This window comes from Leucopleurus acutus, assembly GCF_964270905.1.
Source record: "Leucopleurus acutus genome assembly, chromosome: 7".
Taxonomy (NCBI): domain Eukaryota; kingdom Metazoa; phylum Chordata; class Mammalia; order Artiodactyla; family Delphinidae; genus Leucopleurus; species Leucopleurus acutus.
The window spans coordinates 5,281,607-5,307,817 of NC_139150.1; the positions used below are offsets into that span (position 1 = coordinate 5,281,607).

Sequence of the window (26,211 nt, forward strand, 5' to 3'; positions counted from 1 at the left end):
GAGTTGTTACAAAGATTAAATGAAATACAGGTAAAGCATTCACAAGGCCTGGTCAAAAAACTGATCAATAAAGACTAATGTGATACTTACAAACTGAAATTGGTCTATCGAAAGTGCTGGTTGATGTTTCTAACTCCATGCTGTTTTAAAAAGTCTGTCTAGGGGCTTCCCTGGTGGTGCAGTGGTTGAGAGTCCGCCTGCCGATGCAGGGGACGCGGGTTTGTGCCCTGGTCCGGGAAGATCCCACATGCCGCAGAGCGGCTAGGCCTGTGAGCCATGGCCGCTGAGCCTGCGCGTCCAGAGCCTGTGCTCCGCAACGGGAGAGGCCACAACAGTGAAAGGCCCGCATACCGCAAAAAAAAAAAAAAAAAAAAAAAAGTCTGTCTATCACACACTCCTGAGAACACTGCAAAGCCCCTACTGTATACAGGTAATTTCCAGAAACCCCTCTTTGTATCACTGGTGTTGTACTGAGCTGGTTATGATTTTGGATCGTTGTCTGTTCTTGTATTAGTGAAAATGTTTATGGAATTACTATTGTGTTTTATTACTAATTTATTTCATTTAGGATTTTTGAAATTATTCTGTTCCTCTCCAATCTTTTTATATCATTGAGTTGTTTTTCTTCTAGAAAGTGAGACTGGGGAGAGGGTGGGCCTCAAGGGTATTCAGCCACATCTAAGTGGGCAGAACAGTTTAAGAATCACTGTTCCAGAGAGAAAGGAATGAGATCAACAACCCTTTAAGTGCCACACACAGCTCAGGTTTAGGAAGTCTGCTATGCTTTCAGCTCCCTAATCTCCCTCCAGGAGGTTTTAGGAGATCCCTTTTTTACTAAAAAAAACTTCTACCACTTGGGTTGACACACAGAAAGCACTCATAAAAATATGTGTTGAATGAAGAGATGAAAAATGGTCATTGTCTTATTTACCATAGGGAAAATCTGGAAAGAGCCTAAATGTCCAAAAGGTGAATAGTTAAATAAATTATGGCATATCCACAAGACAGAAATTATGTGGCCATCAAAAATGACATTTACACAAGATTTTCAATAATACTGGAAAACTCACAAGAGATTGTGTTAAATGAAATAAGAGTGGAAGCAAAAACCCCAGAAGGAAATATAAGCAAATGGCAATGGTTAAGGTACAATGTGTGATTCTAGAACACATCACTTTTATAATAAAATATAACAATCACTTTTATAATGAAAGCTTTCTTTTTAAAATAAAAGAAAAGTAAGCTTAATTACTTAAACTGAGAACTGGAAGGCACTTAAAAAGTACATCTGGTTTCCTTATAGGTCTTCAAATTCTTTTAAACATTAAAAACATGCTGGTTGGTAGATCTGTAACAACATGCATGAGACCAGTGTGTTTTCTGCTAGGTTATCAAGGTAAAAAGATGAGTTCAGTCTTTGATATCTATAGTACTAAGTCTATCTCATCCTATGAATTGATACAATTTTAAATGACATAGGAAAAAGATGGAAAAAAATAATTCACATGTAAACATTCACATTTAAAGCACAGCCTTGCTTTTCTAGAAGCAAATCCTTTCCTTGTACTTAATTATGAAGAGTAGAAGTCCTTCCCCAGTTTTGTAAATCTAACCTATTTTTAATGCATAATATCAACACCAGGTTAATTGCAGATACTTTAGGCAAGACGCAGCAGCAAGCAAAATGTCAACACATCTGACCCCCAAAACCTGCACTTGTTTAGGGGGAAACACAAAAGTAACGCTATGCCATGCAGAGACTGTACCTTGTGTGGCCGTGAAATTAGAAGACGGTGTTGGTGTGACTATCCCAAAATTAAAGCCAGTCCTAGGGAGGGGAAGAAAAGAAGCTAAAAATGAACAAACCCAAGGCACAACATTGCCCTTTTAAAGTACATTTTATAATTCATTCACACAAACTGTTCTCGAGGGACTTACAATCTAGAAGATAAACGTCAACAAAGTGAAAGCACGTTATCTCTGAAGCAGCAGAGCCATCGCAAGCTCTCTAAGCGGGGAGAGACAATTTGTGGGTGAGGTTAAGAAGGGAGAAGCAGGTGAGAAGACCTTGGAGGAACAGCTGGGCTTTCCACGGGGGAGGCTGGGGTGGGGACCTATTCCAAGGAAAGCGAAGGAGTAGGAGAAACGCACTGGGAATGTTTCTGTGGGGAGAGTGGCCAGAGCAGATGGCCCACCTAGTGAGGAAGACGAGACAGGCTGGAGGACCTCTATGACCCAGACCGAGACCAAAGAGCGTGTCAGGACAGTGCACACCACAGGGAGGTGACGGACAGCACGGAACAGGAGCCACTGTCTCTGCCGTTCTGACAGAATGCTTAGTTCTGGGCTGGGAGATTTGGTTCAAAAGCTTTTCTTTTCTTTTTGTAAAATTTTGGCCACACCTCGCGGCTTGCGGGATCTCAGTTCCCCAACCAGGGACTGAAGCCGGGCCGTTGGCAGTGAAAGCGCCGAATCCTAACCACTAGACCACCAGGAAACGGCCCTCAAAAGCTTTTCTGACTCTTGCCATCACGTCGTCTCTTTCTGTACATTTTCTTTACACCATGAATGAAGACACCATGGCCAAAGAAGAAAACGCAGCACGAGCTGAGCCAGAACAGACTATTCACTGTGAGAAAAGTTCAAATAGCAAATTTAAAACTCTACAGCTTTAAAATGTAAGGGACCAAGCATACCAAATATGGTAAGAAATGGTAAGGTCTGGACTTAGAGTTTTCTTTTTAACCCATCATTGGCTTCGTCAAATGGACCAAGACCACCTAAGAGGATGTGTTAAACATTTCATCACATCAAAAAAGAAAACAATTCTCTTTCTCAAACTTGGTGAAGAAATTTTATCTAATAGAGGTAAGCCACTGACCCAATGACCCAAACCTTTTCAGGTTATTTTAAAAATGGCAAGAAGACTATCAGTTCACAGAAGTAAAGATTAAAAGATGCAGTAACTCCAGGGCTTCCCTGGTGGTGCAGTGGTTAAGAATCTGCCTGCCAATTCAGGTGACTTGGGTTCGAGCCCTGGTCCGGGAAGATCCCACATGCTGTGGAGCAACTAAGCCCATGCGCCACAACTACTGAGCCTGCAGCCTGTGCTCTAGAGCCGTGAGCCACTACTACTGAGCCCGTGAGCCACAACTACTGAAGACTGCGTGCCTAGAGCCCGTGCTCCACAATGAGAAGCTGTGAGAAGCCCGCACACCGCACACCGAAGCTGTGAGAAGCCCGCACACCGCAACAAAGATTAGCCCCTGCTCGCCGCAACTAGAGAAAGCCCGCGCGTAGCAATGAAGACCCAACGCAGCCAAAAATAAATAAATAAAATAAATAAATTTATTAAGGAAAAAAAAAAGATGCAGTAACTCCTGGCACTGACCTACTCTTTAAAATTTGCTCTAAACTACCTTTGGGAAGTAGAAAACATAACGACTGACAGTAAAATATATATAATTTCCTCCTCTCAAATTCTATTCTAACCACCTCCTTTCTTTTAAGGGGTTAGGTTGAAGGATGCTCAAGAAACAAATTCACGTCAGGAAAAAGAGATTGTGGTCAATATGATTCCAGTTACAAAAGCATAACCTGAAAGAGCTTAAGAGGCTTTTCTAATGGAACTGAACATGCAACTCTTCACAGTAAAAACAATCTTTGGATGGGTTTTTATCTCAGCCACACAGAGCCTAACTCCACCCCTGAAGGGGAAGGACGCTTTGGCGACTCTCACAGGTTTCAAGATGAGTGCTTATAGCACAGAGAAAAGGCACTCTCCTTCCAAGGTTAATAAAAGCTCCCTTTGGAATGAGGGTTAGAAGACCCTTTTGTTTTTAAAGATGACTCAACTTGACAAGTATAGCCATCATTACTTTTTAAAAAATGAAACAGAAATGTATGTCCCCACATCTATATAAAACCCAAATTTTCAAATGGCTACTGTCTTGCTCTCTCAGAAGTTGCATATAACGTGACCTCTCAAGGCAGCAAAGCCAATCCAAGCTTCTCACCCAGCCCCCAGACGGTGTCAGAATGAAGACACCTCAGTGTGATAAACCTGATCAACCAGACTCACTATCCAAAGAAAATGGAGCTTATCCTAGAAAACAGAACAAATAAGCCAGTATGTAATGACACATGTATAAACTGGAATCAAAAAGGGGAAACACATTTACATCAGGACACTAAGCTACTGTCACTATTACCAAACGCATCACTGCAGTGATAAGAACTCTGGCTTCATATAAGTATACCTACTGACTGTAGGATTTGGGACAGCTATCTGTAAGGTTGCTGGTGATGTCACAAAATTTACTTCACTACTGACCCTGACGGAGAAAATGAGAAAGACTTGCTGAACTGCCCAACAACAGACGGGGTAGACGTCACAGCTGTCTCTATCTTGGTTGCCACTGGTCCTGAAATTATGGAAAAAAATGAGAACGTTACAAAAAACCAGTTAGAGTCACCATTTTAGTTTAATTCTCTGTGGCGGCGAATGCGTGGTGCCGTGTAGAGCGCAGCCCCAGGTCACGCACTTTCTATGACAAGTCGGTGGCCGCAGCGCTGCCTAAGTCATGCCGCCTCAAGGTCTCTGAACCTGCTCTCTGGCTCAGTCACTGTCAATTCCAAACCAGGACATGCCACACTTGCCCCTTTGGAGGAAAGAGGTCAAAATAGCTGGAGTGCAGTTCAAATTTAAGGCTTTAAAAGTAGCTTTTACAATTACCGAAAAGTAATATATACCAAAGGAAAAACAAAATTCCAAAGAGAAATAGGTTAACTAAATATCTCTGAGTAGTGACTTCATGGCTATTTGCTTTCTCTCCGCATTTCTGTATTTTCCATAGACTTTTTGTATTTAAATAATAGTTCTTTTTTTTAAATTACAGAGGTAACATATGATTGCTATAATACAGAGAAGTATAGAGAGTTAAAAGTGCAATCCATCATCCTTCCCACATTCAATATACTGTAACTACTTATTAATAGTCTGGGGTATTACCTACAATCTTTCCCCCATCGCTCTACTTTTAAAAGGAGGAGGGGAATGGGGGAATTACATTTAAAAAGCCCAAATCAGGGATTCCCTGGTGGCGCAGTTGTTGAGAGTCCGCCTGCCGATGCAGAGGACGTGGGTTTGTGCCCCGGTCCGGGAGGATCCCGCATGCCGCGGAGCGGCTGGGCCCGTGAGCCATGGCCGCTGAGCCTGCGCGTCCGGGGCCTGTGCTCCGCAATGGGAGAGGCCACAACAGTGAGAGGCCCGCGTACCGCAAACAAATAAAAAGCCCAAATCAAACCAAACCAAACAATAAGAAAATGCACCTCCCTTTAAGTAAGTATGGGATAAATATTTGTAAAATTATCTAACAAACCACTATAATACAATGTGATGTGTACAAGGCTGTCCAAGGCAGCCTGACTCATAATCTTGAAAAGTTAAAAACAATCTAAACTATCTGCAGAGTACTATTAAAACTTAACAGGGCACAACTACACAGTGAAGTCTTAGGCTACCATTAAATGAGTGAGGTAGAGTTGTATCAGATCTGGAAAGATGAACACGATATTTACTTTAGGGGGGGCGGGGAAACAGATTACATATCAATATATACAGGATATGACTATTTTTGTTTAAAAAAACAATACACATCAAACCCCAAGAGATACACATCAAATTGCTGAGCGCTGTTATCTCTGGAACAGGGAACTTATAGGGCAGCTTTCGTTTTCTACATTATACAGCTCTACACCATAGACTTTTTGTGGACTTGTAATAGTTCTATAATCAGAAAAACAATGAAGGTATTTCCATTATTAAGTAATAAGGGAATTATTCTATAGAAGTTTCAGAAATGCATTTTTTTTTAAAAAAAAGTTTTTGCAAACTCTTAAATAGTACCTTTCAGGGAAATTTTCCTACTTAAAAAAAGTCTGTTTCCAGAAAGTGAGGATAGAAGGAAACACACAGCAAGGACAGAGAATATTTCACAATCATCACTGAATGATGAATCCTAGAAATTTCTTTGCAAGTCATGCTAACTGCCTAGACATGCACAAAACAAAGCCCCTTAGATGTCCTTGATTCTTAACTTCAGGAGTGACAAAAAACTCTCCAATAAAATCCTTGAAAGGGGTTAAGATACATAATCTTTCAAAAATTTTTTCTAAAATATTAGCTAGAAATGGAAACAAATTTCTTAATTTGAATCCTAAATGATTCAGAAGTCTTCGACAAATTCCACTGAAATTTCCCTTCTAACATAAAGTTTTAGCTGCTAGTTAAGAAGTGCTATACACCTTCTCATGGAAGGCTTATATGATAAAAACTGTGCTCCTCCATTAATCCGAATTCTAGAATACAACTTGGGCTTACACAATAATGGTTTTCTTCTGAGTGCAAGGAATACTTCTGAAGATAAACCCAATATCCAATGAGAAAGATTTGACTACAGAGAAGTTGGGATGATCGTATGATTGTGTAGAGATTATGGAAAGCAGGCTGCTAAAGTGTGAAGTTCAGCATCTCGAACAGAATTTATTAGCTTGAAGACCCACTGGAGAGCATGAATCAGAATAAAAGCTAGAGTCCAGAGCATGGTGAGAACGCTGGACCGTGGGCAGCACAGTCTAGCATTTTCTGGGCTGTAGCAGAAAGTAACACATGTCAAATGAAGCGGACTCTAAGACAGAGTCAACAAAAGGGGCTGCTGAGGAAGAGCCCACATTAAACTAGGCACTATGTGTAAGCACACTTCTATGTCAAGTGGGCTAGGGCGGCGTGGATGCCTGGTCAGAGCACTTTATGGTGACTGTAAAAACTAATTTCGGTTAAGAGTAATTACGCCTCAGTGACTGCTGGAAGCATGTGAAGCCACAGTCTTTTAATACTGAATTTTATCTACTCTGAGATCTTATATTGTAACAGATCCATTTTACTTTCTGTGTTTTACCAGCTTTTGGATTGTCCTCGTAAACCCAGAGAGTTTTTCTTTCCTTTGTAGTAGAAGAAGTAGAGTTCAGTGCTCTGATCCACTCCTCTCTAAACTTTGATTATCCAGCAAGGCAGGTGCTCCTTTTTAGGAAAAACATTTAAAGGCAGGCTTTCTCCTATTGCTCTCATATTTCAGAAGTCTGCAGAGCTGCTGAAGGGCTCACTAATTTCCTGGATATTCTACATCAACTGAGGCCTTTCAAATATGTCTTTACTGTACTTGATTTCACATCAAGCTGCCTTTGTGATCCACAACAATAAACTCTACTGTGGAGCATATCTTTCACCTTTATTTTCACTAAAACAAAAGTGCAAACTTACCTGAAGCTTTATCACCAGATGACAATTGACTGGACGCTGGTGTGGGCCCAGACGGCTTTAAGGCGTTTATCAGAGATCCCTATAACAGGAGCAAGACATTTATGTGAAACCGCAAACGAGCCTTTGGAATAAAGGAACATGTAAAATGATAACATAATTTAAAATAAGCAAGCACAAACACTTTGATTTAGTTTAATTTTGTTTTTTCCGTTTCAATTTAAGTCAGTATTTTTAAATGCTTACCACATGTAAGATCGTATCAGAGATGGGAATATTCCACAAGCACCAAGAAAACAGAGTCAGGCCTGTTTAGCTGATGGCTATTTCCTCAGTGCCTAACACAAGACTTGGCACGTAAAAGGCACTGGGATATTTGATACACAAATGAAGGAAGAAGTTAATGAATGAAATAGGTCCTGGCTCTCAACAAAACTTATAATAAGGTTAGAAAGCAAAACTGTTCAACTTATCCACCTCCAGTCAATGTTCCTTTCCTCTTGGCAAGGCAAGAGGATTTGTGCCTTACCATGTGTCCTCCAAGGTGAACATGGAAACCTCCAGAAGAAAGACCAAATGCTAACCGCTTAAGTGTCATGTTAAGTCACGGCAAGCTAAGGAGTAGACAGTCACGTCTGAGAACTCACAATAGGCAAGTTCTGATGTTCAATCTCAAACACAATCTACCATTATTTCTAGAGACAGAGATGAGTAGCAGAGCAACCAGGTTTCTTAGGGAAAGTCTCCGAGAGAGCTTGGTCTACCTTTCACCATCTCCTATGATTTTCTTCTGGATTGCGTAACTGTTTATAATATAACCTATCTTTGTAAGAGACAATGTTTATCAGGCAACAGCCTGAAAGTAGACATAACACACATCACTTAAGATGCAAGGTCTGAAAAACAGGGATTGCAAGAGAAAGCAAGAGAACCTATCTCCTGGATGCTGACACGGGAAGGTACAACGAACAAAGCAGTGGACAGGAAGAAGTTGGAAGACTTGGGTTCCAGCTCTGGTTCCATCATTTAATAAAAGCCGTGGAAGCCTGCGTTAGTCACTTGAGCCCCGGCTTCTTCATTAGTGAAACACAGCTGAACACCTGTCTTGTCTATATGGTTGTTGTATGGGTTAACTAAGACAATGTTAAAAGAAAGTAAATTTCAACTCCATACAGATACCCCATATACAAATACAGAATTATGACCCAAGATTACTAGGTGCAGGATGTCACATGGCCTAAAGAGACAGTATCAGGTCCTAACTGACCTACCAGGTCAAGACTGGCATAAACTGTGGGGAAAGGATCACAGGCCTTTGTCAGACTTACAGTTCCTTTAAACAACATGAGGACCTAGTACAGCACTGTCTTCAGTTACAAAGACGGTCACTGCAGGTCACGTTAGCAAAGCCCAAAGCAGCACGTTACCTGCTTAGCTTGGTGAGCAGATGCTGGGGTCAACATCGGGTGAGGTGTTTTGGCTGCAGAGTACGGCACTGAAGAACTGAAAAACACAAAGCATATGCTCAAGAGAAAGGCATGACTGGGTGTAAATCACATTCATCCCTGAGCCAACCTTCTGTCCAAAACATAATATCAATGTGGGGGTAGAATATGGATGTCTGGGACCCTAATCAAAGTCATTTGACATTTTTCGCATTGCAGACTAAATTCTTTAAATGACATTTGGGTCTTTAGCATAAAAGTCAAAGCAGCGACCTGTAATCCTAGGAAAAAATTATGAATATTCAGAAGTAGATCCTTTTCTTATCTGGAGACTCAGCCTTCTGCACCTCCTCCCCAACACCCACCGCCATTCCGGACCACGTGGGGAATTCCTGATTCTGTTTTCCAGGCCTGAGAAAATGTTCAACAGGATCTATGGGATGTATATAATCTGGCTCAAAGAAGAGACCTCAGCTTCTCACAGCAACCAGCCCTGGGAGCCCAGCGCTCACGATGTCAGCACACAAGAGTCAAACATACCACGGTTCCGTTCCCGACCTGCACTTCTGCTATGGTATGAAAAGTGCATCCAGTGTGTGTAGAAAGAGTTCTCACCATCTTTTGTTACCCGTGAACGCAGTAAGCAGGGAACTGTTATTTCAATAATTACTTAGTGTTAATATGTGACGGAAAAAAATCACCCGTTTAACGCAAAGCTCTATTCTTGGCTCCTGGGAGCAATTCTTTCCATCAATCTATCTGTCCTCAGCGCAGAGCTACTCTGACTAGTATGCATAGGGATAGCAATTATAGGACCTGGTTTTATTTTTCAGAACTCTCATTTAGGGAGAATTAATAATTTTCCATTGAAAGATTAACTTGGAAGAGGAAAGACAAAAATAAGCCCATGCCTCATAGAAAAAAATTATCAAACATTTTAATAATCTTACAGTCACCTCAGGATACTCTCCTGGAATAATACAGGAACCTTCCCAAACAAACTTTATTAGATTCAGAGAGAAGAAAAAAGGCAGTTATTTTCAATGAAACAGAACCTCTTTATTTTCCTACTGAAGAGAGAAGGAGCTGTAAATGTGTGCCTCTCTGAAGAGACACACCCCTGTTCCCCTGAGATGTTCTACCAAACAGGTACGCAGGGACACTGCTCCCCTCATCTGCTGACTCTCCAACGAGAAAAGGAATGTGTGAGTGAGATGCTGGGACTGAGAAATCCCTGGGCGGACACAGCAGACTTAGGTGGAAAAATGGCTGCAGCTCAGGCGAGTCACGAGGGCAATGAAAATCTTGCACGCTTTCTTAAAGATAAGCAAAAAATAAACTACAAATAAAAAGAAAAGCAGCAGTTCACCCAATTTTAGAACATTTTTTGCACCCTAAACTTAGTTATGACATGACAGTAAATTAAATCATGCATGAAGCAGACTGAGTGTAATTATTGTTCTATTTACTTGTGATAATGCTATAAATCTCTTGGGTGTCCTAAATCCCCAAACACACAAAATTAGGATTCACAGTACTTACACACCGGGCCATGTGACAGCCCTGCAGAGAAATGCTGCTCAGTGCAATCAGCTAACAAACCTACTGACTAACTCGGACCCACGATGATCCAAGGGCACAAACAGAAAAGAACAGTATACTACCAAACAAACGTGTGCAAAGACCTGTGCGGGACTGTGAACCAAAACAACGGAAATCAACAGCTAGCAATGTTCAAGAGAAGATGGAAATGCTAAACTTGGAATTGTCCTATTTTGGATGACTGTATTCTACTTTCTAGCAGTATGGACCTGAAAAGAGATCACTGGAAATTCATTTGAAATGTTCTGTTCCACAGCTGAAAGCAGAAGCCAAAGGACCACAGGCAGAAAATGGCACTGTCACATATATTTACTACATGAGTCTACAAATGACATTTAAACTACTGCCAACACTAGGGCACTGCTTTAGAAAGGAGGAATGGAGTTACACAGATCACTAAGAGTAGTAAAATTAGGTTCTTGGAGAAAAACAACTGCAACCGAACTTAAGTTCTCCGACTTTCCATTACCCAGACCATCCTGATAAAAGTTAATACACAAGTGAAGGTGAACATATCAAGTATGATAAACATCAAAAAATGTCACAACAGGGCTTCCCTGGTGGCGCAGTGGTTGGGAGTCCGCCTGCCGATGCAGGGGACACGGGTTTGTGCCCCAGTCCGGGAGGATCCCACATGCCGCCGAGCGGCTGGGCCTGTGAGCCATGGCCGCTGGGCCTGCGCGTCCGGAGCCTGTGCTCCGCAACGGGAGAGGCCACAGCAGTGAGAGGCCCGCTTAACGCAAAAACAAAAAAACAAAACCAAACAAAACAAAACAAAAAAATGTCACAACAAACCTCGTTCAAACACTGCCTTGAACACAGGAAAGCCATTTTTTGTTTTTTGCCACACCCTATCAGCACTGCTTGCTGACACAGGCAGGCTAATGCACACATTCTAGGGCTGTGTACTCTACACACAATGATAAAATTGAGTTGTTAAGATTGTGAAGCATTAAAATGTTGCCTAGGCCCTTTCTTAGTGGTCCCTTAAACTTTAATGAACTTTAACAAGGCAAATATTCATACTATTGCTGTGAAAGGGGCCAACTACTCATTCTTCTACCTATTTCAAAATCTTAAAGAGCTTAAAAAACAACAGACCTGGTTATGTTTTATTTTGGTAAGTCTGATTCATTATCATGTACATCTTTTTATAAATTCACATATGACACAGTGGATCTAAACTGTGAAAGCTGCTAAAGTTAACTATTTAATGAACTATGAATTTTTTGTAATTATTTAAAGGTGAAGCAAGTAAGGGGACAGGACTACTTAACAAGAGCAACTGAAGAAATAAATCAGGAGAGAAAAAGAAAATAATAGAAGATATTGAAAACAAAAGCTCTCAGTTCATTTCTTCACCTATCGGACTGTAGTAATCATAAAGTTTGATAATCTTGGCAAAGATATGGGGAACCAGATGGTCATACACTGCTTGTGGGAAGGAGAAATTGGTATAAGCTCTACTGAGAGAAAGTTGACAACAATTGTAAGAATTATATGTATGTATATACACTCACATATATGGATATCTCCTTTGCCTCAGCAGTCCTACAACTGAGAATTTATCCAACAGATATGGCTGCAAGCATGCAAAATTATCTAAGTGTCAAATTATTTTAGCATTGTTGGTAACAACATAAGAAGCACATCCCTGATAAGAAGCGTATCAGTCAGTAGAGAAAAAAAAAGCTATCAGTTCACTTTTAGGCGTTTCTTATGTCTTGTTACCACCAACTACTGTGCCCTATTGGTAAACTTTATGTCTCTGAAGACTCAAATGCTTTCCAAAATATCATCTAAAAGTCTGCTAAATCAAACTGTAGTTTTTGCACGCATGGCTAGGTGCCAAGTAACTTAAATAATGCAAGTTGGAACTGCATTACAGCTTTAAAAAAGACCTATATTAAATATGAAAACAGGATTGTTAAGAATTTATAATGACATGGAAAAATGTTAACAATTAAGTTTATTTGCCCACACCATGCAGTTTGCGGTATCTCAGTTCCCTGACCAGGGATTGAACCGGGCCACGGCAGTCAAAATGAGGAATCCTAGCCACTAGAGCACCAGGGAACTCCCTCCAAATTTTACTTTAAAAAACTAAATTTTCATGGAATAAAGATGAAGACACATGCAACCAGTGATTAAACATTTGCAGTGGGAATAAAGGTAATTTAAATTTTGTTCTTTTTTAACTATCTGAGATTTTCATACTATCTACAATGAACATTTGTAGTAAGAAAAATAAAAGAATGAAAGTTTTTTTTAAGGTTATGGTAATTACTACAGTTATTATTTTTAAAGTGGGGCAACATCTTTAAGTCAGTGAAGGAAAGAACTGTCAACCTAAAATTCCTTACTTAGGAAAAATATCTTTCAAAAATAAAGATGAAATAAAGACTCTGGAAGACACACAAAAGATGGAAGAATTCAGATCTAAACCTGAAGAAATGTTACAGAAGTCCTTGAGCAGAAGGAAAATCATACTGGATGGAAACCTGGGACTGAACAAAGGAATGGAGAACACCGGAAATGATAACTATATGGGAAAAGAAAAGATATTTTTCTTCTAATTTAGTTCTGTTTAAAAGATAATCAACTATTTATAACAACATATCATGGGATTTATAACATAGGTAGAACGAAAATATACAACAATAGCACAAAGGTGGGGAGGGGAGACATAGAAGAATACTGTTATAGATTCTTTTACTATATCAACAGTATAATCACACTTGAAGATAGACTGTGATAAGTTAAAGATGTGTACTATAAACCCTAATGCAACTACTTAAATAACACACAGAGGTATAGCTAATAAGCCAATGAAAAAGATGAGAATCACAAAAATATCACTTAATCCAAAAGAAGGCAGAAAAAGAGGAAAATGGAACACAGAACAAATGGGACAGACAGAAAACAAATAGCAATATAACAGATTAAAACCCAAACATGTTAATAATCACATTAAATGTAAATGACCTAAGTACTCCAATTAAAAGTCACAGACTGTCAGATTGGATTAAAAAAAAAAAAGATCCAACTACATGCTGTCTACAAGAAACCCATTTTAAATATAAAGACACAAGATAGGTCTAAAATAGAAGGAAGGATAAAAAAGCTATACCACACTAGCACTAAACAAAGAAAGCTGGACTGGCTACATTAACATAGGAGAAAGTAGATTTCAGAGCAATTAATCTTACAAGGGAGAAAGAGAGTTATTTTGTAATGACAAACTGGGTCATTTCTTCAAGAGTATGTAACAATCACAAACATTTATGTAACTAATAACAGAACTTCAACATGAAGCAAAAACTGATAGAACTGTAAGGAAAATAAATCCACAACTATAGTTGAAAATACCAACACCATTCTCATTAATTGATGGAACAAGCAGACAGAAACTTATCACTATCAACCACCTTAACTTAATTGACATTTATGGAACACTCCAACCAACAAGAGTAGAATACATGTTCTCTTCAAGTGCACACAGAACATTTACCAAGATGATTGATATTCTAGGTCAGGGACTGGCAAACTACAGACTAAAGACCAGCTGCCTGTTTTTGTAAATAAAGTTTTACTGTAACAAAGCCCATGCCCATTCATTTACAGTTTGTCTACAGCTGCGTTCAGGCTGCAATGGCAGAGTTGAGTAGTTGAGACAGAGACTATATGTCCCACAAACTTAAAATATTTACTATATGGCCCTTAAAAAAAACCCTTGCTGATCCCAGTTATGGGCCATAAAAGAAGTCTGAATAAATCTAAAGAATTCAAGTCATACAAAGGCATGTTCTCTGACCACAATAATTAAATTGAAAATCAATAACAAAAAGATATTTAGAAAATGTCCAGTTATTTAGAAACTACATAACACACTTTAAAATAATCCATAAGTATAAAAAAAAAGTATTTTGAACTGAATGAAAACGAAAAATAACATATACAAAATCTGTGGGATGTAGTCAAAGCAATTCTTAGAGGGAAATTTATAACACTAAAATGCCTGTATTAGAAAAGAACAGTCTCAAATCAATGACATTAGCTTCTACCTTAAGAAACTAGAAAAAAGAGTAAATAAAACCCAAAGTAAGCAGGAAAATGAAATAATAAAGACCAAGTAAAAAAGTAATAGGAAAAAAAAAATCAATGAAACCAAAAGCTGGTTTCTTTGAGATCAATAAAATTGATAAACCTCTAGCTAGACTGATGAGGTAAAAAAGACACAAATTACCACTAACAGGAAAGAGGGAACTGAAATCATGAATTCTATCCACATTAAAAGGATGATAATCAGTGACTATTACAAAAAATGTCATGCCAATAAATTTGACAACTCAAATGAAATGAACATATTTCTTGGAAGACACAAACTACCAAAGTTCACTCAAGAAGTGGATAAGCTGAATAGTCCTATAACTACTAAAGAAACTGAAATTTCCAAGCCAAGATGACTTCAGTGGTGAATTCTACCAAACGCTTAAGGATGAAATAATAACAAATGTACATAAACTCTTCCACGAAACTGAAAAGGAAGGAACACTCCCCAACTCATTCTGTAAGGCCAGCATTACTCTGATAACAGAATGAAACAAAGATATTACAAAAAAACAAAATCTACAGACCAATATCGCTCATTAAGACATGAAAAAATTCTTAACAAAATTTTAGCAAATTGAATCCAACCATATATTAAAAAAAAGGACAATACATCATTACCAACAATTGGTTTAACATTAGAAAACCGATCAATCGGGCTTCCCTGGTGGCACAGTGGTTGAGAGTCTGCCTGCCGACGCAGGGGACACGGGTTCGTGCCCCGGTCAGGGAGGATCCCACATGCCGCAGAGCGGCTGGGCCTGTGCATCTGGAGCCTGTGCTCCGCGGCGGGAGAGGCCACAGCAGTGAGAGGCCTGCATACCGCAAAAAAAAAAAAAGAAAAAAAGAAAACTGATCAATCTTGACAAGGGCACCAAGACAATTCAAAGGGGGACAAGAAAAGAGTCTTTTCCACAAATGGTGCTGGGACAACTGCATACCCACATGCAAAAGAAAGATGTTGGACCACAAAGTCACACTATTTACAAAAATTAACTCAAAACAGATCAAGGACCTAAATGTGAGAGCTCAAACAATAAAACTTAGAAGAAAACACAGGGGTAAATCTTTATGATCTTGGATTAAGCAATGGTTTCTTAAACACATACATGTCTTACATATATGTAAGACACCTATAGCACAAGCAACAAAAGAAATAAATAAACTGAATTTCATCAAAATTAAAAATTTTGTTGTTCCAAAGGACACTATCAAGAAAGTGAAAACTATGCAAAGAATGGGAAAACATATTCACAAATCATGTATCTGATAAGGGACTTGAATCTAGATTACATAAAGAATATGACACCTCAACAATTAAGATAAATAACGCAATTAAAAAACAGGCAAAGGATCTAATAGACATGTCTCTAAAGAAGATACAAATGGCCAATAAGCACATGAATAGACTCCCAATTATCATTCATTAGTCATAAGGGAAATGCATATCAAAACCACAAGGAGATACCATGTAACACCCATTAGGAGAGCTATAATCAAAAAGATGGACAATAACAAATATTAGTGAGGATGTGGAGAAATTGGAACCTCATACATTGCTAATGGGAATGTAAAATGGTGCAGCTGCTTTGGAAAACAGTTTGAACTACGTTTAGCTCAAAAAGCTAAATGCAGAATTACCGTATGATCTAGCAATTCCACTCCTAAAACATTACCCCAAATAACTGAAAGCAAGGACTCCAACAGATACTTGTACAAGAAGAGGCGAAACACCCAACTGTCAACTTACAGATGAATGGATAAGTAAAATAGGACATATGCATACAATGGAATATTATTCAGCCATAAAAGGAATGAAATTCTGACATACGCTACAGCATACATAAATCTCGAAAATTTGAGTGAAATAAGCCAGACACAAAAGGACAAATACTGTATGATTCTACTTATATGATGTACCTAGAACAGACAAATTCTTAGAGACAGAAAGTAGAATAAAGGCTACCAGACACTAGAGGGAAGGGGGAGTAAAGAGTTACTATTTAATGGCTACAGTTTCTGTATGAGATAATGAAAAAGTTCTGGAAACAGATAGTGGTGAAAGTTACACAACACTGTAAATGTACTTAATGTCACTGTACACTTAAAAATGGTTAAATTTTGTTATACATATATTTTACAATTTAAAAAAAAAAAAGCTTCCTAACTGTTCTCCCTGTTTCTACCATTCCTCACTCCAGCCCTTTTCATCTATTCTCAATATAAGAACCAGAAGCTTCCTGCTAAAACCATAGGTCAAGAGAACTATCTGCATTTATCAAAGCTCATAGAGTTTTACACTAAAAAAAGGTGAATTTTACTGTGTGTTAATTACGCCCCAATATTTTATTTTATTTTTTTTTGTGGTACGCAGGCCTCTCACTGTTGTGGCCTCTCCTGTTGCAGAGCACAGGCTCCAGACACACAGGCTCAGCGGCCATGGCTCAAGGGCCCAGCCGCTCCGCGGCATGTGGGATCTTCCTGGACCAGGGCACGAACCCATGTCCCCTGCATCGGCAGGCGGACCCTCAACCACTGCGCCACCAGGGAAGCCCACACCCTAGTATTTTAAAAAACTGCTAAATGCTTTTAATAAAGGAAACATAAATCCGATCAGTTTGTTCAACATCCATTGGTCAGCCAGGTCCTGACCGAGGCTTACTAGATGTTACAAGACCTGTATCCCGGACCCTGGCCCTGCTATCCCTCTCCCTCCAGCCACCAGTGGCTGTCTGGCTCCTTCCTGAACCTGCCAGACATGCTCTCACTACAGGCCTGGTGCTTGGGGCTTTCTTCCTTAGGATATTCATGCGACCTGCTCTCTGGTCTTTGGTCTTTATTCAAATGTTAAGTGTCAAAAGACACTGCAAGGCAAAATATTACATAAGACGGGAGAATCCAGCTTAATGGTGAAAGAAATATGGTCTGATATTTCTGAGATATTTTAGTCATTAGCCATGTATGAATAGCACCTTCCTTGTTCCTATTTAAAATTGCAACCCATGTCCAGACAACAGTCCCTAAACCCCTTCTCTGCTTTAATTTTCTCCATCATACCTATCACCACCTAAAATACTATATATTTTACGTACCATTTGTCTCTCTGTGACAAGGGCAGGGTTTGGGGGTTTTTGGGAATATGTTTTGTTAACTGCTTTATCCCTGGCACCTAGAACAGTGTGTGGCATACAGGAAATGCTCATAAAGTATTTGCAGAAAGAATGAATAAACGAATGCCAAAATTCCTGAAAGTAATGATCTATCCGGTGTGCTTTGGAAAAAAACCCAACCAACCAAAAATCCCACCGTATTTCTAACCTCATTCAGCCCTGCTTTCTTCATCCTCCATTTCCTGCCAGGTCTCTAGACATACTGGCCTTCTTTTACCTTCACCTCAAACATGCTCTGTCCTTTCCCAGGTCTGGGCTTTTACACATCCTGCACCCTCTGTTTATAACAATCTTCTCTCTACTCTGCCTGGCAGCTTCTGGTCACTGCTCAACTTTCAGCTAAAACACCTTTTCCTTCCCAACCTCCTCATCAGCCCCAGATTCAACCAGATGGCCTCACTGTGTGCCTTCTTAGCACCTTGTACATCTCCTTCATCCAACTCATTACACTGCAGTTACAGAACTGTCGATGTAATGGGTCGTTTAGTGGCTGTCTTCTTGCTAAGACCTAAGTGCTGGGAAAGCGGGGACCTGGTATGTCTTACTCACAACTGGATCCCAAATACCCAGGGTGTTATCATGCTCACGGCAGACACCCCTTAGGAACCTGCTGAATCAAGTGACTGAGCACTGGAGAGGAGTCTAGATAGCCATGGGTTTGCTCCAGATAAACCCTCTTCCTGAAAACAGGAGGTGAATATAAGGGATGAGGCCAATGAACATAAGACATACCAACAGCAGAAATGTGTAAACTCATCTTTTTTGTTTGTTTGCTTTTGTTTTAAAATTTTTATTGGAGTACAGTTGATTTACAATGTTGTGTTAGTTTCAGGTGTAGAGCAAAGTGAATCGGTTATACATACCCATATATCCACTCCTCTTTTTTATTAGATTCTTTTCCCATATAGGTCATTACAGAGTATTGAGTAGAGTTCCCTGTGCTATACAGCAGGTTCTTATTTAGTTATCTATTTTATATATAGTAGTGTGTATATCTTAGTCCTAGTCTCCCAATTTATCACTCCCCCCCTTATGCCCTCGTAACCATAAGTTTGTTTTCTACTTCCATGACTCTACTTCTGTCTTAAGTTCATTTGTACGCTTTTTTTAAAAAGTCCACATATAAGTGATATCATATGATATTTGCCTTTCTGTGTCTGACTTACTTCACTCAGTATGACAATCTCTAGGTCCACCCACGTTGCTGCAAATGGCATTATTTTGTTCTTTTTTATGGCTGAGTAATATCCCATTGTATATATGTACCCCATCTGCTTTATCCATTCCTCTGTCGACATTTAGGTTGCTTCCGTGTTTTGGCTATTGTAAACAGTGCTTCAATGAACACTGGGATGCATGTATCTTTTTGAATTATGGTTTTCTCCGGGTATATGCCCAGCAGTGGGATTGCTGGGTCACATGGTAGTTCTGTTTTTAGTTTTTTAAGGAGCCTCCATACTGTTCTCCATAGTGACTGTAACCAATTTACATTCCCACCCACAGTGTAGGACAGTTTCCTTTTCTGCACACCCTCTCCAGCATTTATTGTTTGTAGATTTTTTTTTTTTTTTTTTTTTTTTTTTGGCGGTATGTGGGCCTCTCACTGTTGTGGCCTCTCCCGTTGCGGAGCACAGGCTCCGGACGCGCAGGCTCAGCGGCCATGGCTCACGGGCCCAGCCGCTCCGCGGCATGTGGGATCCTCCTGGACCGGGGCACGAACCTGTGTCCTCTGCATCGGCAGGCGGACTCCCAACCACCATGCCACCAGGGAAGCCCTGCCCTGTAGATTTTTTGATGATGGCCCTTCTGACCGTGTGGGGTGATACCTCACTGTAGTTTTGATTTGCAAGAAATGTGTAAGCTCATCTTATAATAAATCTCTTTAAGATATTACTCAGAAAAAGTTAAATGCAAAATTAAATATTTAAAATATACTTACCAAACTACTGCTTAAGAGAATCTGAAAGTAATTTTATAATGAATGTAATTCCCTCTCAAGCTTTCTTATTGGGGGAGGTGGTAAATACCAATTTCCACTTGTCAATTATGCTTAGATTCACCTATTATTCAACAAGTGGTTATTAAAAAGGAACTGCATTCCAGGCACCACTCTGGGCTTACAAGTTAAATAACTGCACCACAGTCCAAATTCTGTGGGGAAAGGAAGAGATTTTCTTTGATTCCTTTTTAAGTTTTGTGTCTATTTTTCTTAAGTCAGAAAAAAGGGCAAACTCAGCATTGCTCCTTTAACAAAGCCCTTATCAATGATTAGCTCAGATGAACCCTGGAGGGAAACAAAGCCTGAGATAAGATAAAGGAAATCACCAATAGGTGCTTCTCACACATGGTTAACAGCTAAAATATCTCAGAAATACCAGACCATATTTCTTTCACCATTAAGCTGGATTTTCCTGTCTTATGTAATATTCTGCCTTGCAGTGGCTTTTCTTTGCCTACCCTACACTAGGAATCTGGCTATAATTCCCAAACTCTAATGCATAGTTCTTTCCCTTGAGAAGTTCACAACGACCACAAATGCCATCTTGGTCGAAACAGCATACCAAAGCTTCAAGGTCACTACAAGATAGGAAAGCGAGTAGGCTTGTTTTTGGCTGTTAGTATGGCCCTGAGATAACTAAATTCCTGGCAGTGTTGATAAATGGACCAATGTGGAAAAAAGAGGCCAGTGGCCTAGTGCAGCAGGGCCACTCGATAAAGCCAAAACAGAACAGTGAGCAGACCTGGGGGCAGGGGAGTAGGAGAGAGCTAATGTAAACTGGAAAAAACACAGGGTCTGTGGCTGTTCATCTCACCGCTGGACTAGTAATGGGCACCAGACTCTAAATGCCTCAATGACACTGGTTCTCACGATCCCTACATTCAGACTGAGGAAACGGCCCTCAACTCTTCCTTCTTCAGCCGCACTGAAGAGCTCCTGGCTACAAATACACAGAGCAACAGGGCACAAGCATATTCTATGAACCGTGCTGCCCAGAACAGTGACACGGAGTCAATACCTTGAATTCTAAACACAGATTCAGACTTAAGAAAAGTCAGCTCTGGCAGCAATGATCTGGCCCTCAGATATGGCATGAAGTCAAGCTAGAAGTCTCCAAACAGAGCTGGTGCCTTTTAAAAGATTGTTTTTTCATACAAAAGGTATGAGAAACCTGAAAGAACAGGAATGCCTGGAGACAGGAAGGAAGGGAGGAGAGACGGTCAATTTCAAGATCATCACTGGGTTTTCAGAATCAACAGTCTGCATTAGAGTCGAACTGCCAACTCAGGAGCCCCAAGAGTATTAAAAAACAAAAAAATCAAAAATCAAACCCTATACCTTACCTGACTTAGTAACTGTAATGTGTATCATATGCAGACTTACACATGACAAACAGCATACTGAGTATATATCACCAAGACTTTGAAGGTTTATGAGGCAACTGCTACTGCCAGTTGAAGAGGACAATCTCCTGAAAACCCAACTGTGTACCCAAGATTAGCTGTCCACTCCACCCCTCTTATAACCTAAATTTCTGCAGGAAAAATAGGCACACTCTGACAATGGCAATGCTGCCCCCTGCAGGCAGTTCACCACTACTACAGAATAATTCACGGGCTTAAACACACTGAAAAGTAGTAACATACCCCATCGCTGCAGAGGGGGCTGTAGGATTATTCTTCAATTCCTGCACATTTACCACTTGAGGGACATTCTTCAAAGTTGATTCGGTCAAAGTACTGACAGCTATTTAAATAGAGAAGAGAAAGGCACATTAATTGCAGTAAAGGATCAAAAATTCTAGCCAGGTATAATGAATCACTAGGACACAAACTCAAGCAGAATGCACTTACTATATAAAGGAAATCTAGGTCGTCCTGCAGCACTGTGCTCAGCGGAGCACCTGGCCTACTCCACTCAGAAAAGTTACTTGGTGAAGCTTTATGCAATTTAAGCAAATGTACTAGTTTAGAAACAAGGAATTCCCTAGCCAGCTTTTATACAGTAGAGCTGAGATACCTGCCATATTGTTGGCTCGCCCTCGAAAAGGGCAGAAGGAGCTAGAGGATTAGCAGTGCTCGGACTAAGGGCTTCTGCCATCCATCATGCATTCATTCATTCAACCACTCTTTCGCATGAGCTTATTATTGTCGGACTCAGGTGCTGGGAATACAAAAAAAGGTCTAAAACATAGTTCCTTGTCTAAAGAAGCTCATGCCTTAGTGAGACAGACACGATGAATAAAATGTGAAAAATGAGGCCAAGAGGCCTGAATTAAGGAATGGCAACAGGGATTGACTTGACACCTACTTATCTATCTTAGGCTTGTCAGCTTTCATATCTCCTTTTTTGTGTCTTACAATTTAAAGCTGTGGCCCAAGACAATGATATTTCATAATTAACTATTAAGAAGGCCTAAGCAAAGCTCTTAGATCTCTTCCAACTATACTTTGGGCAAAGTTGAAAGCTGCAGCCCAGGTAGGACGGTGGGTCCATGGCAGCTCACTTCACTCCCTTGTTCAGAGAGGTAACCAGGGACATCTTGCCCATGACCGCATGTATTTCATCCTTCACATTCAGAGGTGCCTACACCTTAGACATATTTGCTTCCAAAATGATAATAGACATCACACCACCTCCTGCTGAGAGTGGAATAATCCTAAATCCTGACAGATTTAAGTTTATAAATAACCAACTCAATCAGCTTTATTTGGGGCCTGTTCAGCACAATGCTAAGACTCTCCTTGGTCCAACAAATATTTAAAACATCAAAGGTTTCTTATTTTTTCAGACAGCTCAAAAGTGCCTTAAAAAGTTCTCCGGTTTTTGCTCTTTCATTTCTATTTTAGATGGCTTAATAAGTGTTTTAATATTTGAACTTTTCTTAGAAATCTTTATTATATAATGGTAATTCTTTTTAGTCTAAATAAAACCATCATGTTTTTTTAGTCTTTTAAAATTTTAGTCTAAATTGGTATGTGTTCTAAGCAGTTACAGAACTAAAAAATAATTTTATTCAGCTAAAACAAAAATATCCGATTTATAGCCGAGTTTCTCAACCTCGGCACTATTGACATTTTGGGGCTGGATAATCCTTTGTAGTGGGGTTGTCTTGTGCATTTAGGATTTTTTTGCAGCATTCCTGGCCTCTACCTACTAAATGGCAGCAACACTGCCAACTGTTGGAGGGGAGATGGGTGGGGCAAAATAGCCTCTGGCTGAGAACCACTGGCTTGTAAAGACTGATAGCTAGTGATAACTGAGGTCCCGAGGCGAACTACCTATAAATCTTAATGCAGAAAATTACGGATAGCCACAAACCACTGACAAAATGCAACAGCTGATTAGCTTCTTAGAGTTTTCATCTGTCAAGTTTCCATCTTAAATTTGCAGTCTTAAGAAAAACCTGTACTACAATACAAAGAACACAGCGTTGGAGTCTGGGTTTTGTTACGTATTGGTCAGCTGCCCTTCACCTCTCCAAACCTTACATTACTCAAAAGCAAAATGGGCATACTTATACCCACCTCAGAGGGTGGCTGGGATCCTTCAGATACCATCAGACAACTCTAATGTTATTAGGTGATCTAACTGCGAAGATTAATTTTGGGCTTAAAGCAGACATTATTCAAAAGTAGGGATTAACAACTCCATCAAAAAACCCCACTGATCTCCCACATAACTGAATGTGGCAGATAATACTGCCCCTTCAAAGGAAAGTTCCCGACTAAGCCTCTGCCTTCGCAGAACTCTCTCCCCCAAAAGGTGAGAGACCTGTCACATTAGCCTTCTCTTCTGAAGGGCAGCAAAGAGAGCCCGCCATTTCTTGGCACCTGTGTCCTGGCTTGGGGCTCAGACAGCTCACCATCAGCCCCTGCATAGATGTTTTTACCTGGTGACTGACTGGCCATCTGCCGTCTCAGGGCTGCTGCAGCGGCCGCCTGGGGAGCAGAGATGGGGTGGGAAGGGCCAGGGGCGCCATGCTTCACGGTTTTTGTTGCAAGCATTGTGCTATCAGCCCCTTGGGGAATAATTTTGCTAGCAGGTGCAGACACTGAGGAAAAAAGATAAATTAAGTGAGAGAGTGGGTCAGAGAAGAAGAAAACACAAAAATTAAAATGGTAAATTCTCCATGTGTGGTTGCAGGGAAAATGTTAAGATTAAAAATCCTTAAGCATTAACACAGGAAAGTACTGGCAACCTGACAGGATGGCACTTCTACCTTTCAAAGATGCTGCAGGCAATTTGCCTGCCTACTTCTATTAGTGAAAATACTTCACATGATCATTTCCTCTGACACTGAGCAAGATATAACTTTTGTGCCAAAACAGAGCAATGTCCTGCTCTCCTCTCATAAAATCTCTCCATTCTGGTACCTCATGCCCGGCTTTGTCCTCTTAGAAGTCACTGCAATACAAAGTCCTGATGCTCTGAAATAAGGTGTGCCAGCACAACACAGGTCACATCCGCGAGCCAGCACAGACAGTGAGCATTCTGGCTGGTGAACTCTGAGGCACACCATGGCTACAATGGAGGAGCTGAAAGGAGGTGGGACGTGAAAGGCACAAGTTGTGCTCCACAGTAAAGCAGTAACTGTGAACCTTGCAGGGTATCCTCTTCCTCAGGTCCTACCAACCACTTTCAAGGGGAACACACCTCTTGAATCTGTCCTGTAATTTCTAGAATATTAACAGAAATGAGCTGGAACCCATGACTTATGGGTGCGATAATATAAAACCCAGTTACAGGAGTTAGAGATCTCTTAGGGGAAAAAAGATCATTTCCTGTCTCATTGTTTACTTACCTGAAGTTCCCATCACACCTGGTGAACCATGAATCAGGTGAGATTTAGCAAAAGGAGTCGCCTGGGGCAAAAGACTGGGCTGGATGGAAGGTGTCCGAACCACGGGAGCATGCCGGGGAACCTGGACCACTGCTTCGTCATCCTTACAGGATGCCCGTGTGTCTTCACCTTCCAGAGACTGGGAAATGGATGATGTTGAGCTGACTTCATCCAAGTCTTCATAATACCGCTGAGACAGGAAAGCTGACCGAGACAGGCTGGCTACAAAGCCCAAAACAAAACACAACTTAAACAATTCAAGTCCAAAAGACAATTCAAGTCCAAAAGCTATGTAATTTTCACTGCCGCTAGAGAAATATCCAATTTATAAATTGACTTAATTATTACTTATTTTATGTGGAAGCAGCTGCTGCTGAATGCGAACAAAGATACTTTTTGCTCAAATGGGCTTTACAAAACCGAGCTGTGTAGGACAAGAACATTTTGACTGTTAAACAAAAAAAAATGATGTGAGGTGAGAGAGGGGATACATGCTGGTGTAAAAGCAGGAAGTTCACAGGCAATAACACCGTCTCAGAAAAGCAACAGACAAGCTTCCAGAGCAGAGTAAACAGTCGCAGTGCTGCCACTGCCTTCCAACAATAAACTTCTGAGAACAGGCCTAACGCAAACTGGAAAAGACATCATGTCCTCAATGCTGAGGGTCTCAAACACTGCCACATAAATCTAATCATTCTTCTGAATCAATTAGGTTAAAACAAAAAAATCACTGAAATCGAAGATTGATTTTCACCTTCCCTGTTTTTTTCCTTCCATAAACTATGGGGTAATATGCCGTGTTACTTTCTACCGTGAATTTCAGAAGTCATGTTACTGTCTGTATATTGGAAAAAACCCAAAACCAAACAAAAAACAGCCCTCTCTCCTCCTCAAGTTATGTTAAAGTATTGCTAATATTTACTGACTTATTTGCCCTATAGGCACATCACTCTGCAAGATTTTATTTGTCATAATGGAACCGGAACATAAATAAATGCAAGTGAAAACCAACGCTGTGTGCTCGCGCTGCTGCTAGGCTGCGCCAGCCATGCGTGGCTATTTAGATTAAAAGTAACGTAAAGTAAATCAATGAAAACTTGGAATCCTAAGTTGCACCAGCCCCCTCTGAAGTGCTCAAGAGCCACAGCTTAACTGCTATACTGGAGAGCACAGACCCAGAACATCGTCACCACTGCAGGAAGTCCTACGGGACAGCACTGTACCAAAGTGTTCTGATGCAGGTCAGTGTGCAGCAGGGTCACTTAGCAAGTCCCTCCATAACCACCAGCACCACCAGTAAAACTGCAGTTAACATTTATTGAGAACTTACCTGGTACCAGGTACTGCTCAAAGCATCTAAATTAGAAATTCCTGTTATCTGACTTTATGGTTATAGAAAGGCTGAGTAATTTGCCCAAGGTCACGAAGTTGGTAAGTGGTAGAGCCGGAATTCAAACTTGGCGTGTATCCAACTCGAAAGACCATGTTCTTAACAATACTCTGTTATATATAAAATACCCTGTGCTGGGTAGAATTTTGACCCCATGACCCTTGCCCCCAGTGCCACACCCATGGTTATGTTCTGTTAGATGGTTATATTACATGGCCAAAGGGGTTTTGCAGACACGATTAAGGTTACTATCAGTTGACCTTAGAACAGAGGTTAGCCTGGATTTTCCAGGTGGGCCCAGTGTAAAATCTCAAGAGCCCTTAAAGGTAGAGAA

The 26,211-nt window shown here is 40.4% G+C and overlaps 1 protein-coding gene across 3 annotated transcripts in view; it reads right to left on the bottom strand.

Moving 5' to 3' along the window:
• The window catches only part of NUP214 (nucleoporin 214), a 101,568-nt gene that overhangs the window by 30,878 nt on the left and 44,479 nt on the right, over positions 1–26,211 (bottom strand). For all 3 annotated transcript variants that reach the window (XM_082843427.1, XM_082843426.1, XM_082843428.1), the window contains 7 exons: positions 24,449–24,709; positions 23,537–23,698; positions 21,291–21,390; positions 8,746–8,821; positions 7,322–7,400; positions 4,334–4,424; positions 1,767–1,828 (listed from right to left, as the gene is read on the bottom strand). In XM_082843427.1, the coding sequence (XP_082699553.1) occupies positions 1,767–1,828; positions 4,334–4,424; positions 7,322–7,400; positions 8,746–8,821; positions 21,291–21,390; positions 23,537–23,698; positions 24,449–24,709 (831 nt within the window). The remainder of the gene's footprint in view (positions 1–1,766; positions 1,829–4,333; positions 4,425–7,321; positions 7,401–8,745; positions 8,822–21,290; positions 21,391–23,536; positions 23,699–24,448; positions 24,710–26,211) is intronic.